The sequence below is a fragment of the Stegodyphus dumicola genome, chromosome X1 (genome assembly GCF_044657685.1).
Source record: "Stegodyphus dumicola isolate Sdum_Otavi_A_Nest chromosome X1, ASM4465768v1".
Lineage (NCBI taxonomy): Eukaryota > Metazoa > Arthropoda > Arachnida > Araneae > Eresidae > Stegodyphus > Stegodyphus dumicola.
The window spans coordinates 42,228,129-42,245,715 of NC_140780.1; the positions used below are offsets into that span (position 1 = coordinate 42,228,129).

General features: G+C 28.6%; 1 protein-coding gene across 15 annotated transcripts in view; it reads left to right on the forward strand.

The window, feature by feature from the left end:
* Positions 1 to 17,587, forward strand: part of LOC118199398 (fat-like cadherin-related tumor suppressor homolog) — a 1,041,672-nt gene that overhangs the window by 1,003,634 nt on the left and 20,451 nt on the right. For all 15 annotated transcript variants that reach the window (XM_085808597.1, XM_085808606.1, XM_085808602.1 and 12 more), the window contains 9 exons: positions 122 to 259; positions 828 to 971; positions 1,202 to 2,077; positions 6,202 to 6,367; positions 9,111 to 9,287; positions 9,614 to 9,771; positions 11,916 to 12,280; positions 13,649 to 14,270; positions 16,788 to 17,232. In XM_085808597.1, the coding sequence (XP_085664723.1) occupies positions 122 to 259; positions 828 to 971; positions 1,202 to 2,077; positions 6,202 to 6,367; positions 9,111 to 9,287; positions 9,614 to 9,771; positions 11,916 to 12,280; positions 13,649 to 14,270; positions 16,788 to 17,232 (3,091 nt within the window). The remainder of the gene's footprint in view (positions 1 to 121; positions 260 to 827; positions 972 to 1,201; positions 2,078 to 6,201; positions 6,368 to 9,110; positions 9,288 to 9,613; positions 9,772 to 11,915; positions 12,281 to 13,648; positions 14,271 to 16,787; positions 17,233 to 17,587) is intronic.

Below are 17,587 nucleotides of genomic sequence, written 5' to 3' on the forward strand. Positions count from 1 at the left end.
CCTGAGTAACAATTTCTTGCCTTAAAAATTTAAAAGCAATGTAATTCTAATTAGAATAAATAGAAGTGAGCTTTTGATGATGAATTAATTTTATAAATCTGATTATGCCTTTTTTACGCAGGTTCTTGCAAATGATGCAGATAGTGCTCCAAATGCCCAACTTTCATTTTCACTAATTAGTGGAGATGATAATAAACACTTTGCTATAGACAGTAGCAGTGGTTATATAAAGGTAGCAAAAACTCTTGATAGAGAAATGGTATGTTGTAATGTTTTAATTCTAAATACAAAATTTTATTAAGATGTGTAATTATTATTATACATTACGGGTTATGTTTTACCTTTCCTCACCTTTTCCCTATAGTATTTATAAATTATCTTATTATCTGTTGGCATCCTTGCCTCAGTATACAGGTGCCAGGGATAATAAATGGCCATTCTGATATATTTCTACCATGTATTAAACGATAGATTGTTATTCCTTACAACAGCCTAAAAGAGTAATGAATGCTTGATTCAGCTTCTGGGAATAAGTTATATTTAGTAAAGAAAACTAAAGCATGTTATGTATCATTTCTTGAATATTTTTATTTATACTACTTTATTTTTTAATGTTTTTTCTGTACCTTCTTTAATTGTCTGATTTATCTTGGAAAGTTGAACTGTTAAATACTGTCACAAAAACTGCTAATTGTCACTTCAATGTCAAACCTTTAATTTTCATGAACTAATGAACCAGCAATTTATAAAACGTTTTACTCTACTGTTTCTTATTTCTTAGTTTCCTTTTATCTTGTTCTAACTAGATACATTTGTATTTTTAATAGATACCAAACTATGTACTTCAAGTATTATGTTCTGATAGTGGAATTCCTCAGTTGTCATCTACAGCTTATGTCAATATTGATGTATCTGATGTTAATGACAATGCCCCAATGTTTTCACAGAGCAATTATACTGCCATCATACAGGTACTCGTTGGTAGTCTGACTGTTTTATAAAAACTATTATTTGTTAATGAGTATGCACTTTAATTTAATGTAATTAAATCTTAGTGTAGTTCACTAAAAATATTGCTAATTTTTATAGAAATTTTATCTTTTATTGAAATATGCATGCATTAATGTTTATGTTGTCATATTATAATTTCCTAAAGTCTTCAGTAAATGTTTAATTTACAAATTTCATTGTTCATTTTTAGGAAGGAAGACCACTTGGCTACACAGTTCTTAAATTTACAATTATTGATGCTGATGCTCCACCAAACACTGGCCCATTTTTATTAGAAATTTTGTCTGGTAATGAAGATGGTGCTTTTAGATTAGTTCAACAAGATGCATCTCTGCGCACAGCTATAAAATTTAATCACAAGAAAAAAGATAAATATGTTCTGCAATTAAAAGTTTCAGATAATGGCGATCCACCATTATCTACTGATTCTTGGGTTACTGCACTAATTATTGAGGAGAGTCAGTTTCCTCCTATCATATCACCCCTTGAAGTTGTGATAAATTCCTTTCGAGATGAATTTCCTGGTGGAGTTATGGGTCGTATTCATGCAACTGATGGTGATCCATATGATAAATTGCATTATGAAGTTGTATCTCCCTTTAAAGAACTCTTTTCAGTTGACAGAGAAGACGGAACTTTAGTTGCTCTGCCAGGACTTGATGTAGGCTCATATAATGTTAATGTTAGTGTGACAGATGGAAAGTTCACAAGTTATGGAGTTATTTTAGTTGAAGTTAACATGGTTAGTGAAGAAGCTGTGAAAAACAGTGTTGGCATGAGGTTAAAGGGCATTACTCCAGAAGATTTCATTTTAAGCCATCGTAAGAATTTTCTACATGGTTTACGCAGTGCCTTAAATATTCGAACCAAAGATATAGATATTTTAAGCATTCAGCCGGCAGAAGCAGTGACAACTAAAGAAAAGCGAGATACCAACCGTGACCTTGATGTTTTGTTCGCAGTTCGGAAAAGTCCTCATGTTTATTACCCTGCAAAACAGCTACTGACTAAAATTAAGGAAAAACAAACATTATTTGAAACTGCCTCTAATCTGAAAGTTGTCAAGGTATGTTTTGCAATAAAATTTTTTAATTAAGGTGCATAATTTGTAATTGTTCAAAAAGAATCTATAAGATAAAAGAGTAACTGCTATATTTAAAATTGGTGTGGAATAATTTATTAAAGAAGACATCCTTAAGTGCTTGCTTCCTTAAGTGATATTATTCAGCATTTGAGAATACAGTAAAACATTGTAGAGAGACATTGGGTATTTTTGGAGCAAAACAGATAAAAATTAGCAACTGCCTTCGCCTCTGAAATACCGGCTCAGTGTGCTGACCACTACATCACAAAGGCATGCTAGGAAGGCGGGAGAAATACCTTATATACTTCCCCTTTTATAGGATGACTGGGGTTTTTTGGGGATCCAAGCGCCAAATCCTGGGTGTGGAGATCATCCACGACCCTTTTAGTTCGGGCGCCCCTGTAGAGACATTAGGTATTTTTGGAGAAAGAGAGATGAAAAATTAGCAACTGCCTTCGCCGGGAATCGAACCACGGACCTCTGAAATACCGGCTCAGTGTGCTGATCACTACACCATGAAGGCGGAAGAAATATCTTATAACATTATCATTTGTGTAGTTAACATATTTCTGTATTCATGTGCATATATGTACTTTTTGCCCATTAAAAACTGAAATATTTGAAGGAAAAAAAGGCTCTTTCTAAATAATGATATTCTTTATTCCCTTTTTTTTTTTTTTTTAGTCCAAAGGGGTTTTGTCCCTGAAGGACAATGGACAATGGTTTTTACGTTTTGCGATTTTACGTTGGTTCACTATAAATGCCCATTTCACTTTTCAAACTGTTGCCACCAAATGTTAGAGTTCTGCATTATATTTGAAGAAATTAAATAATTAGAAATCTGCATAAATTTATGTATATTTCTCGCATTGTGATAAAACAACTGTACATAGAGCCATCGAATTTTGAATGACGTAATCCTACTGAGAATATGGGCATGTGGAAGCCCAAATTTGTAATTTGTTTTATTATCGATTTCATATTCTGTAAAACTTTAGCGAATTTTTGATTAACAAACTCAAAGATTTCAAAGTGAGCAATGGCAACGTTGTACAGAAAAAACATTTTTATCTCCAATGCGCGAGACTCTGCATTGGAAATTCTAAAGGTATGCTCAATTTAAAATTATTTTGCGATATTGCTCTTGAACTGAATTTTATGATTTAAGTGATATTTAATAGAACGTGATATTTAATAAATAAAGGTAACAGACAAAATGTTAAAAAACTCCCCTTTGGACGTAATTTTCTTTTTTTCTTTTAAGGAAAAATGATTAATTTTCCCCCTTCAAGGTAAAAAAATATATTCTTTCCAAACCATATTTAAAAGGTACAGCATATTAAAAAGAGATCTTCTAAAACTTCTGGTGCTATATCTGCTACACTGAGATCCTTTAGCATAAATAATATTGTTAATATTAAAATACTTATATTAATTTTACTTATACCTCAAAAATGCAGATATAAAAGGTAGCTAAAGACATTTTGAAAGTTTCAGTAATAGAGAACAAAGAATAAATGGTTGCAGTTCTCTCAGAAGGATTACTTGGAGAGAGGACATTTACTAGTGAAATAAACTGCTTCAATATGTTGACTGCTGATCATGCAGTATAATATAGCATCCATCATAGCTATCTGTGCTTAAATCAAATCATAAATCACGATCCCTTGATAATAATGAAAGTTACATAGTAATATAGAAAGTTGTATGTATAAATAAAGTTTATCCATACAGATGGATAGTCATGATCAGAGCATTAATGCCACACTGAAATCTTTCCCAAGCCACCCCATTGAGGAAAATAAAGTATTCTAGGACTTGTGCTGTATCAATTACGAGATAATTCAAATATATTGCAAAGTTTTATTTTTAAAACATAATGTCATAAGAATTCAGTAGTTATTGAATGATTCCATACATTCTGTTTACCATGTATTTCAATCTGAGAACTGTTTCCTCTGCATACAAATATGTGAATTTCATATAACAATTTTCTTGAAGTAAAGCAATTTTTTGCTTCAAAACTTTGATTAATTCATTAGCTCATCAAAACTGCATTATCAAAACTTAATTACAGCTGAAATTACTGTGCAGTTTTGTATTTGAAAAGTATGTATATGCACTTATAATTGTAAGTTGTGATGCAAATTCAAGGCTATCATGAAAGTAATGGAAAAGTGGATAATATCTTTGAAGGCTGCTGCATTATAAGGACTCATAAATGCAAATAATAGTTACAAGAAAGAAAATTACTTTTCAAAATTATTATATACACCTACATTTTAATAAGTAATATACAACATCATTGGCAGTAAAAAATTATTTTAGGATCAAGTAATTTAAAAATGATGAAAATGGAAAGTAGTTTTTGCTTCATATTACAGCTGATGATTACTATTTAATTAAAGTTTTTAACTGAAATTCTTAATAAAGCTATGATTGTTATATTTTTCTGTGTTTTAAGCTATGATTATTATGTTTTTTTGGTAATTAAGTTCTGAAAAACTAATTTAATTAACTAATCATGTAACTTTAAGAATTCGAATAAGTTGACTTCTGGTAACACTTGACCTATTTTGCAACAGCACTCCAGCAAATTTCTCTTTCTGAGGTGTATCTTTCAAACATTTCATTGCTCTTAGTCTTTAAGTCAGTTAATCTTTAAGAATATTTTCTTATGCCCTGTTCTTTAGGAACACAAAAGTACCTTCAAATTTGTCCTGTATATGCACTGTATCAGATATCCCTACCATTACACAATTTTAATTTACATTTTTTGAAAGATGTTCACACTAATATCGACAGAAACATGATACTGGGGGGAAAAACTGATGTTGTGGGATATCTAAATTATGTAATTTCATTGTCTTTGTAAACCAAATTCAACATTTATGCTGTTTCTTATGCTAAGATAATGCTCAGGGTGTCCACAGCAAATATAATTTTGAAGTAATGTGTGTTAATAGAACATAAATTGTGTAAAAGAACTGTGCCTCTCGCCCAACAAATTAAATGAAAAATAAAAACTTGCTGATTGTGATTTTAAATGAAATTTATTTCATAATTCTATTCTTAATTTCCTTAATTTTGCTTTAATTTAATTCATTATTTATTTTTGGGATTGATTACACTATTCACAGAAATTGAGTAGACAATAAGTATTAAATAATTTTATTATATACATAGGCCATTTTATATTTTATATTTTATATAGTGCCTATTAAACATTAAATCATTAATAAAAATTATTAGAACTGTGAGCTGAAATTTGCTTCTTTAGCATAGAAATTTATAAGTAATGCATAATGGTGCATGAAACATAAATTATTATTATTTTGAGGATGCATGTATTTTAAAAAGGGTGTATTAAACTTAATTAAAATTATCTGATATTTTAATATTCTTTACTTTTAATTATAAACAGTTTGGTTTGTTTGGATTAATCTATTATTAGATTATTAGTACAAAATGTAAAATATTAAATGTAACATGGCAGGTATCTGGTCTTGATTGAGTTGTCTCATTGCTAAAACTTTACTGAAATAATTTTTGTTTTGGCAAAATTATTTTACATTTTCAAAGTCAGGCACTGTGCGGAAGACCAGATTTATTACTTGTACTAGTTATGTTAAGTATTTCAGCTGTTTTCTTTCAACTGAACAGTTTTCATATTATTGAATTAAAGTTAGATGTAATATAAGTGTTTCTAAATTTTTTATGTAATTAAACTATCTTCAAGGAAATTATATATTCGTAAGAGTCACAAGCGCTAATATATTTGATAAATATTTGCTTTTGCAAAAAACATAATTTTTACTGTAGCTGTAGAAATAAGTGAATTAACTACTATTTATATAAAGAGTTGAGACTGCTTTTTTTAAACAACTCATGTGAAATAAATAAAAAATATAATTGCTTTATTATTGATTATCATCTTCATGCTTTTCTTACATTACAGAAATGTTTTAGACAAAAGTCATGATAGCCCTTGCATTATTACTTTTCAATATTCTGTAAATAAGTCAAATTTCTAAAAATTTACACATTTTCTCATGTTTTAATGGTTGTTAATTAACTTAGCTTATTTAATAATTTTTTATGTACAGATAATAAAAGATAGATGCACTACAGATTATTGTGTCCATGGAGAATGTGTTGATCGAATTGTTCTAGATGAAACTTATGTTGTCAGTATTACCACAGAGTCTTTGGGCTATGTTTCACCCCAACATGTTCGCAAACTGGAATGCGTTTGTAACTCTGGTTATGGTGGTAAGTTAAGAATAATTTTGGTAGTTAGAAACTTTCATTTTATGTAAGTAAGGAGCTAGAACAGTTTGTTTAAATAAACAGTTTTAGTACTTTGAATTTTGAAGAAGGGGTTATAGAGTTCCCTCTACCCTTTTTTTTATTTAGAATGTGTAACTAATAATAGTTTTTCTTTTATTTTATGCTGTTCTCAATTTTGTATTTTGGTTTTATTATTTATCAATAATAGATTTTCTTTTATTTTATCCTGTTCTCAATAATAGTTGTAGAGTACTATAGAGTTGGTTTTATTATTTATCAAAGTTACTACTATCTTATGTACATAAATAACAGCTATGCTAAACAGTTTGTTATATATAAATTTATAACGGACTGATATAAATAAGAGTATTATCGAATTGTTTATTTTAGAATATATATTAAATAATCTGCTATTTTTGGTTGGTAAATAGAAAATAATTTTCTTTTAATTATTTTTTCTTTCTGTTTTCTTTTCTTTCTTTTTTTCCTTGTATGGCACTGTTGAATTTTTTAATCTTTTCCCAAACTGTGACAGGATATAATTGAAAGGACATCTATGAAAAGCATTCTTTCTTGTTCCTCATACTTTCTTCGAAAATGATACATACATTGTTTTATGAATTCTTATTTTAGATCATGTGCAGCCAACTTATTAAGTGAAATTAGCTTACTAAACTATGGATTGCAGTTAGGTTTTCTTAGCCTTTTAAACATTAATTATTATTATTTTTTTATGTAAAAGGGCAAGTACTGTTAGTTGTTTAGGTGGCTATATTGATTTTAGATAGCAGTTTGTTATTAAAGATGTTGATATGACAATTAATAATTATACAACATGTTATTAATTTGAGTGACATCTAATTTAATACCACAGTAGATCTGCAGTATGGAAATGTGTGAATTTTTCAAAAAGAAATCACTAATTTTAAATTTCTAACAAACATTTCAGTTAATTTCAACTCTTACTATATATTTTTGGTTTCCTAGTGTTGGAGTATGAAATAATGAGCAAATATGTTTAGACTCAGAAACTTAGCATTAAATTTTTAAACAACAAAATTCCATTTAGATGACATTGGATCTGCTTTATTTCAGTATTATTAAATATGGCATTAAATATGGTTATATTTCTTATGCAGTTGTATAATTATATCTTTTTGAATTACATTTTATATATGTAAAATCTATTTTTAATGTTCCCAATGTCTTATATATATGAAGTGAATAAAAAGTTTAATGGATTTCAACTCCTCTATGAAGGTAAACTAAAATTAATGAAGAATTATTTATGTGTAAGTACGTCACAGGAAAGAAACATCCATTATTGACAATTAAAATTTTGACATAAAAGAAATAATTTCTACTCTCATCTGAAATATGGAAAAATAAAAATTTAGGTGTAAAAATTATTGTTTAGTGAATTAAATTTTTATACATAGATATTTAATTAATTTTTAAATTAACTAATTTATACATAATGTAAAAAAATTAAATTATTTTAATTAAAATACAATTTAATTGTTTAAAGTACAGTTTTGTTATTTTATTTCTTCTAATTTTTGCCTTTGAGTAATATTTATGGGAAATAAGAGCGAATTTCTTTAAAAAATGGAATTAAGTGCTCTGTAATTGTGGACTGTTACTAAATACGACATAAAACTGCTTGGAAAATAAATTCTTAGTTTCAAGGTAAGATTTAGCCGCATAAAACTACATCCTTAGGAGATGCTTTCAAGGAGCAGTATTTAATTTTCTCATTTTGTTATAATTTTGGTACTTATGGTTATAATAAGTTGAGTTCTGATACTATATGCTAATGGATAATATTATTTAGTTTTTAACAATTTAATGGCATGGCGGTTAGAAAGAGACCCATTCACTCACATGAAAACATTGTACATAACAGGATCTGATGCTGGCACCATCAACTAGCTAGCATTTTAAATAAAAGCACATTATCATTAGATACATTTACAACACTTAAAAAAGGAAAAGTATTTTGAATTTATAAGTAAGGATTTATTAGCTATGTGGGCTTGAATTTAGATCTACATCACACTATGAAAGAAGAAAATAAATCAGAAAGGGATTAATTCCTGTGTATGCTTTCTGAATGACTGTCTCTGTTGATGTTTAAGATTAATGTTCTGATCTCTATTATGATTTTGTTTGCTTTATGCAATTCTTCATTTTGTTTTTATGCAGTTGTGCTTTTCTACATTATCGTGCTTGCATCATAATAACATTAATTTTAAGCTGAGATTCATATATGCAATAAAAATATTCCAAATATCATGACATGTAGTTGATTAACTATTGCGACATCTAGACCAATAGGAATTCGCAGCTAGGATTCTCCAAGAAAGGTACCTAAATTCACTAGGAACTATTTTCCCAACGCCTCTTCAAGCATTTGTAACAATACTATGTAGTTTCTTCATAATGGGTCAGCTCGTTTTGTTAATGAATTAATAAATGTTGACAGTATTCATCTTATCAGTGCCCTATGCTGAATATTCAAAATTACAATTTTTGTTTTATTTTTTAGATATTAATGTAATAACATTAATTTTGCTGAGTAATACGGTAAAACTTGATATAACATTACAAATTTTAGTTAACTTAAGTTTTGAAGAAATGTTTGAAATAAAAATTATTTTCAGCATCCAGTTTTGTGATGAAAATTTGTTTCATATAATATATTTTAATTTGTTTCGCTATCCAGGTACACACTGTGATATTGTAATTAACGAATGTGCCCGTAACCCATGTTCCTCACATCATGTATGCTTTCCACATCCATCAGATTTGGGTTATATTTGCCAGTGTCCTCCTGGGAAAACAGGGCCATTATGTGATCGAGATAAAACTAAGATATGTAGAGGAAGTACATGCTATGAAGGTGAGAATTTTTTCATTATTATATAAAATGTATTTTGTATATATTAATATATTCTATTAATTAATGTAAGGTATTTCAGATTTGTATTCTGCATTTTGCAGATTTCCGTTTTTTAGATATTTTATACAGCTCTGGAAAACTAGAAGGGTTGCCTACCTTGAAAGTTTTACCAGTTCAAATTTCTGTGTATATCTAACATATCATAATATTTTTATTAATAAAAACTGTGAAGTAGATATACATATTTTATTACAAACCTTTAGTTATCTCTATTTGTTTTACAAGCATGTTTTGATTATGTAAAGTATTTTGAACTTTTTTTGCAGAAAAGAATCCTATTTCATACAATGGGAAAAGTTATGCTCGTTATTCCTTAACTAATCCTCTTGAGAGACATCTCAGCATTGCAGTCAGTGTTCGAACGGTACAAGCTACTGGTAACTTGATGTATGCTGCTGGAATAAGAGATTATAGTATTTTAGAGGTAAATTTTATATTTATAATATTCAGAATTCTTTTTTGTTATTTAATGTAAAATTCTTCCGCTAAATTCTTTGCATGTAGAATCTACTGACCTATCTCAGCTGTCTAACTATCTAGACATATTACCATCTACATGATAATAAAGGATTTACAAACAACTAAAGAACAGTAACTAAAAATTTATTGGAACTGTACCTTATGGTGGTACTTAAAATAATGCATGATACAAAGTTTCACTTACTTGTGAAAAGTTATGCAGTTAAGCTATCAACAATTCACAATTAAAACTATTCAATCAATTAGATATTTCGATGTTTTTTTTTTTTGGCTCTTAATTTTCCCCTTCTGTAGTTCTCATCAGAATTTTGGAGTTTATTGGTGCTTCTCTCCGTAATAAGTTAAGTATTGCCATCATCAGCAAAACCTTCGAACAATGATAAACATTTTGGTACACAGTATCTAATCTTGCTAAGATTCAACTTAAGTTGCAATTAAGAAACTGCAGTGTGTAATCTTAGTCATGCTTTACTGAGATTTGTATAAATTTTTAGTTGGGATGAAAGCCAAGAAGTAAGACACACTTTTAAAACTTAAGAAACCTGCTTAATTTGTTCACAAATTCATTAAACATTTGTTTTGTTGCATCAAGTATATTTTTTATCCTTAAGAGCTATTGAAAAGTTAGACTATTTTGTATTGCTATAATTTTTATTTTTAGACAAGTGTCTAAGTATTAAAATTTATATTATAAAGGTTAGGATAAATTTTTAGGCTTTGGTTTGAAAGTATAGGCTTTATTCTATTTTCTTTTCCTGAATTTGACCACATTAGAAGTGTCGGCACCAAGCTAAAGAATAGTTTTGTAATGTCTAGAAAATATTTCACAATTTCTGAACTGGACATGAACTCTTTAAGCTCCTGTTTAGATTTTAGAAAAACTGTATCTGAAGTAGCACATTCCTTTTATTTATTTTGTAATTTATGTAAAACTATTTTGAATAGATTGAAAAATTGAAGAAATACATGTTGCCACACTGCATTTACTAGCTCTTTTGTTACATAAGTTTAAAAATTTTCCTGTACTGTCTACGAAAGTAATAACATATTAAGAAACATAATGTAAAGTTATACTGAAAATTTATTCAAGTGACTCTGATTTTTATTTATTTGTTTGAGATAAAATGCAGTCTCATTATTAAAAAAAATGCCTGTAATTTGTTGGTAACACATTTCTATTTCTGTGTTTAAGTTACTTTTCAGCTGTGTTAGGTAATTATATGTATAATTTACCTGGCAGTATGCAGAATGCTTTTAACCCAAAGTTATGCTTCCATGAGGACTTCATAGGAAACTACTTTCATTTAAGAAGCTTATAAATAAAAATATGAAAATTATCATGAAGCTGCTTGTAGTGTTGATAATCAAATTCAGGATGAAACTAAAAATATTTAGTAATTTTGCTGTTGATGGGCTTGGAAAGGTGTGCAATTTAATAATAGCTGAAAGGTAATCCACTGAATTCAGATTTATGTGGAAGTTAAAAGTCTTTAAACTTGCTGATAATTTCAGAGATGCATAGCTGAAGGGAAATATTAAAAAAGAGACAAAAAAGAATTAAATATGTGATCCTGTAATTATGCATCATTTCTCAAACATAAAGACAATATTTTTTACTTTTTAATATGCTTATTAAAAGAACTCTGTTGTCTTGTAGTATTTATTTTTCACATTTACTTCTTTGTTTTCTAGCTCACTTTTTTCCCTGATACTTTTCATGAAATAAATAAATAAGATAAGGAGAGCTGATTCTCAATATTAGGGCATTTATGTTGCTTTAATGACTTTGTTTATATGAAATTACTTTTTTGAGGTACTTTTCAATCCATCAAGAAAAACATTTAATTATTAAAACTTATTTATTTATTTGCTAAATGCTTTTAATGCAAAGAATTCCAGAAAACCTCACGATAGATACATATAAAGATTACCTATTAAAATACTCTTAATCCTGCACCCTAAGAATATCATTTCTTAGTTTGTTCTTTGTATTTTCTCGTAAATTTAGCAGTTTATTATAATAATTCTTCAACATTAGGTGTTCCCCCCCACTGAAAATAAATGACTTATTTGTTGATTATTTTCTAGATTGTAAATGGTTATGTGCAGTATCGTTTTGATTGTGGCAGTGGGGAAGGCCTGGTACGTGTTGAACACCCACAAGTTAATGATGGTTTATGGCATGATATCTGTGTTGAAAGGCGAGGCAATGCTGCTGAAGTAATAGTGGATAAAGTCCATCGCACATCAGGAAATGCCCCTGGAGTTCATGATATTTTGAATTTAGATGGCAATGATATTTATTTTGGAGCTGAAGTTCGTCACCACCCAGCTGTATTTGGATATGAAGATATTCGAATGGGATTTGTTGGCTGTATGGATGATATAAGAATAGATGGTGTATCTTTACCCTTGCATGTAGCAGGAAGAAATAATGTTGTAACTCTGAGGAGGTAAATCCACACATTTTGATTATTGCTGTTTTAGATAGTTGATAGTAATTTTCAATAAAAGTGTATGAAAATGTGTTGATTTTAGTGTTAACTTAAGAAATTTATGTGTTTTTAAATTGTTGGTGGTTAGCAGACTTTTGTGTTTAAAATGTTACATTTTAGATGGAACTTAATTTCAGGCATCTCTTTTCATGTTTCAGATTAAAGAATGATTGTTTATCTTAGAATATGAAATTTAAAGTTCTAATTTATATTTACATATTTCATAAGACAAGTTCTCTGAAGTTTTTATATATATATATATACTTGTATATCGAACCTCTATTTGATATTGATTTAAAAAAAAAGAGCAAATATTTTCAAAAATTATTCTTTCAAACTAAAAAATTTGATTAAATCTGCTACTACATTCTCAATATTGTAAATATACCTAAACTTTTAACTGAAATTATACAAAGTTGCTTCTGCGTAGTGCTAGTTAATTAAATAGGTTTGCAATAAAATGGAATTCCTCATATATTAAAGTTAGAAAAGTAAAAATATAAATAGCCTGAGCTTTGCCTTTTGCATTATAGATCCTTACTGTGCAGTCTGAATCATATATATAAAGTTACAGTTTTATAATATTGTTTGCTTCTAAATACTACTAAAATTAGTTGTAAATTTTGAATGAAAATTTTCTTTATTTCCAATTAAGCAAAATTTTTTGTAATACTGCCGAGAAAACAAATGGTTTATTAATTGTGAAAATAGGTTTATTTTTGAGTAAAATTATTTTCATTATTATGAGAACAAATCATTTTTAATCATCAAACATTTCTGAATGTCAAAGCAGCATTTATGAATGATTAATAATGGCAATTGTACTAACAATGGAATTTCAAGTTATTCGAGGCTACATAAACTGCACAAAATGTATTATAGTAAAGATGATTGTGAAAAGATTTGTTATGTATACTGAAATTTGCAGTTTGTATTGTTCTCTGCTATGCTATCTTTACTATAATTATTATAAATCCCTCATTTTATGGAAATTTCTTTGTTAATTTTGTAAATTTATATGCTTTAAATTATGTGGTAGTATATAATACTTCGTTATACTTTTATGTTTTCATTATCTTAAAAAAATGTTCAAGTTCATATTCTCTCTTTATAATAGTTTTACAGATTAATTAATTGATGCTAATGAAATGAGCATTTTAATGATGTACATTGCATTATGCACACTTTTTGGCTTACAAAAAGAATTTTTAATAAATAATTTTAATAAGTTTCACATTGAATAAGTAATACTGTATAAAATAAGTAATGCTGCTTAAAATGCTTCGGAAACATAAATAAAGCCTCATTCTTATTTTTATTTTTTAGATTTGCTAATGTGCAATTTCAGTGTGCTGTTCTTTTTGATCCTGGAGTCTGTGGAAGTCAACCATGTGCCAATGGCGGTGCTTGTAATGCAACAGGAAATGCCTTCACATGTCAGTGCCTCGCTCGATTTTTGGGTCCGCGTTGTGAAATTGATACAAACCCCTGTGCCTCCAACCCGTGCCTTAATGGTGCAACTTGCCATAATGTGAATAACAGCTTTCGATGTGACTGTCCTGAAGGCCTTAGTGGGAAGCGCTGTGGTTATGGTCGGTACTGTAATCCTAATCCATGTCATAATGGGGGTGTTTGTGAAGAAGGAACATATGGACCCCTTTGCAAATGTCGAGGGTTTTATGGTGACATCTGTCAGTATGATGTAAATGAATGCCAAGCTAACCCATGTGCTAATGGTGCAACATGCCACAATGTACCAGGATCGTTTCACTGTCAATGCTCACTGAATGTTACTGGTGCCCTCTGTACTGATCTTCTTTACACTAATTCAATAACTTCTACCAGATGGAATACTACCATAGAAGAAATAATTGGTATTGCTGTTGTTGTAATTTTTATAATGCTTCTGGCTGTGATACTTGCTTGTTGCTGGAGAATACGACATAAGGTAAATATATTTCATGAGCCTCACTTAATTGTAAAACATGAGCAAACAGTATTTTAACTGTCATGGTGCATAAATATAAATAAATCTTATAGTTTCTTTGGTCTTTCAGAAACTTTTGAGTACTAAATTTCATCATATGAAAATATTTAGTTTTCAAAATATTAAAATTAGTTTTATTAATTTTCTAACAGAAAAATTAAAGAAAATGCTGCACGTTTTATCATAGTGAAAATAATTTTTAAGAATATTTATCTTTATGTTTTCAGAAAGACTGTAAGATGTCTCCCAGTAGTGAATGAAATTTATTAGATTAATGAAACTTAAAATTGTGCAAATTCCAGCCTCCTATTCTCTATGATTTTTAGCATAATTTTTCTTATTAAATTCGGTTTGATCTGAATTGCCCTAATCTGCTGTATATGTTTGTAGAACATTTTATGGAGTTTTAACCAATATTTAACCTATTAATGTTTGTATTCAGTGTTGTTTTATATCAATAAATGATACATTATTGAGTTTATTTACACAGTTGTATGTTTATTAATTATTTTATTTAATTTAAATTGTATTTGAAAGTACTTTGAAAAATTAAAGCTTTCCTTTCCTATTTGGGATTTTCACAGAATAAAAATTTAAGAAAATTGCAAAACGAAATTAATCAGAGGACATAAAATATCTAGTAAAATATCAATATATTTTACATCAGGATCATATAATAATTTGATAACCAGATCATGCATTATAAAATGAATTTGGAGTTCTTTAAAAATTGTACCCCTGAGTGCTATAACCTCCCTGACACTTCCTGTTTTTTCTGTGAAAATCTACCGGTTTTTCACATATCAAGGTTGGTAACTAAAAACTGTCTTAATGTACTGTAGACATTTATAGAATTTTAAATCTAGATTCAACCAATTGTTGTTTAAATCAGTGTACGGTACTTTACTAAGTTTATCCGTACGATAGTATGTACATTCATTATTATTGTTTTTTCTGTGTTTAAAAGTACTTTGGTAAATTAAAGCCTTTCTACCCTACTCATAATTTTCTTTGTATAAAAGTGTTAGAAATTTACGAAATGAAATTATCCAAAGAACATGAAATTTAGAACATGTAAGTAAATATTAATATATTTTACAACACGATCATGTTATAAATAGTTAAATAAACTGAATCACATATTATAAAGCAAATTTAAATCAGTTTTGAGTTCTTTTGAAATAATGCTGCTGTGCAACATGGAAACTGCTGGTTTGAAGCATGGGAACCTCCTGGCTTTCCAGTTTTAAGGTAGGCAGCTGTTTAATGCCTATAAGATAAGGACTGACGAATTAATGGGTGTCTGGTTTATTGGTGTTGCTGCTGTTATTTAAGCTAGTTGATCATATAGTTCAAGTAATCCTGCCTTGGGGATTAAATATCTTCCATTCAGATCGTTTTGAAAGGATCTATATCCTGTGTATATATACAACTATTCTATTTATAGTTTTTATCTTTTGAATAAATAATGTATAGTTATAAAAATCAGAAGTTATTTTTTATTTTTCTAACAGTAATTTTTTAAACCTCACATCAATAAACAAAAGATTTGAGCCTGTGTTAATTATGTTGCCCATTGTGGATTAGAATTCATGTTCACTGTAAATTATTAAGTTTTAAATATTATTTAGATATAAAGTGAAAGAAATATTACTTTGATATGAAAATTCTTTTATATCTATAGTGTAGATTTTATCATTTCAAAAAATTACAAAACCGTAAAATTTGTGAAGAACGGAAATAATTCAAAATATGGAAAAACTTGTATGCTTCTAGGTTGGTGATAATAAAATAAAAGATTTTAATTTGAAGTTATTTATTTAGTTGTAAAAATAATTTTGAAGTAATTTTTTATTGTATCACTAAATATGATAGATCCAAATTGTATGTTGTGCACTTTATTAGCTTCGAAGTAGTAGCATCATAACAGGTCCAGGAATACTGAAGGCATTATTTAAAAGAAAATATAATCCAGAGTTCTGTTTCAAAATATACATCAAAAATAGGAAACAAACCGGAACAAACTGAGAGAAAGAGAGCTAAAATATTCAGAAAAGGCACAGAGAGGAGGAAATAAAAAGTTAATGAAAAAAATTTTATGTAGGGAGGTAATAATTTTATAAAAAATTTAATTAAAAAAGAAGGTGCAATGATTTCGTTAATAGCTATTTTATTTAAAATTAAAAATAAGCAATTCTCACTTATTTCTATTAGAAAATGATTAGTTCAATAGTAACTGAATAAGCAAGTGTTTAATTAAATTGAATAGCATGTCAAAGTAGAAGGTGGCAGTTTTCATATTGCTTAGAAACGTGGCATTCTAAGTTATGAAAGTTATTACGAGAGATTTAGTGCAAATGATTATCTATATGCATAATAATTTTGCTTTGTCGCTGAATATGATTTCAGCTTTAAGGGTTTTATTAAAAAACTAAGCACAAAATTTGATTTAAATTACAATTTTTTTTTTCTGTTCAGAGACGACAAAGGAGGCCAAGTCTGCAGCTTGGAGATGATCCAGGAGCCAATGAGTTCATGCTAAAAAATGCTATTATAGAGAAGGATAATGTAAAGCGTGTGAGCAAGATAAGTAATCTGGATGCCACATTTACTACACCACCTCTGCCTCCTCGTCCTGCATCATATACTCCTAGTACACAGGAATCACTGAGTGCACTTGCAAAATTTGATACCGTTCGCAATTATGGCAGTGCTGCTGAGGATCTTGAAAGCAACTCACCACGGTATGGGGGCCAAATGTTCCAACACATTAGTACTCATAAGAGCTCTCATGTTAGTGTCCCACCATCCCTCACCCCTCCTCCACCGTCCAGTTCTGATTCTGATTCCCTCCTGAAAGACGGGTGGGAAACTGATATGAATTCTTCAAAGGAAAAAATCTATGAAGATAAAATACAAAATAGTAAGTTACGTTTGCATGTTTGGTTTGGTTTTATTTTATAGATTTTTAGCTTATTTTTATTATTTCTTTCATTTTTTTAAAAATATTTCCATTTTAGTTTTCTTTAAATTATTTGAAATTATTTTCCAAGGCTTAATTTTTTTTTTCATTTCAAGCTTTTCCTAATTTTAACTATAGTTTTTCTTTATTTACCTTTATGAATTTCAATTTTTAACAGTAAATGCACTTCTAAAAGGAAAAATTGAAATGCTTTTTAAAATTTTGTTTTTGATTAGTTGCTTCGGTTTCACAAAATTATAGTAATACTCTTTTAAGTAGTGCATGTATTTTCCTCAAGCTACCATAAATCAAATTT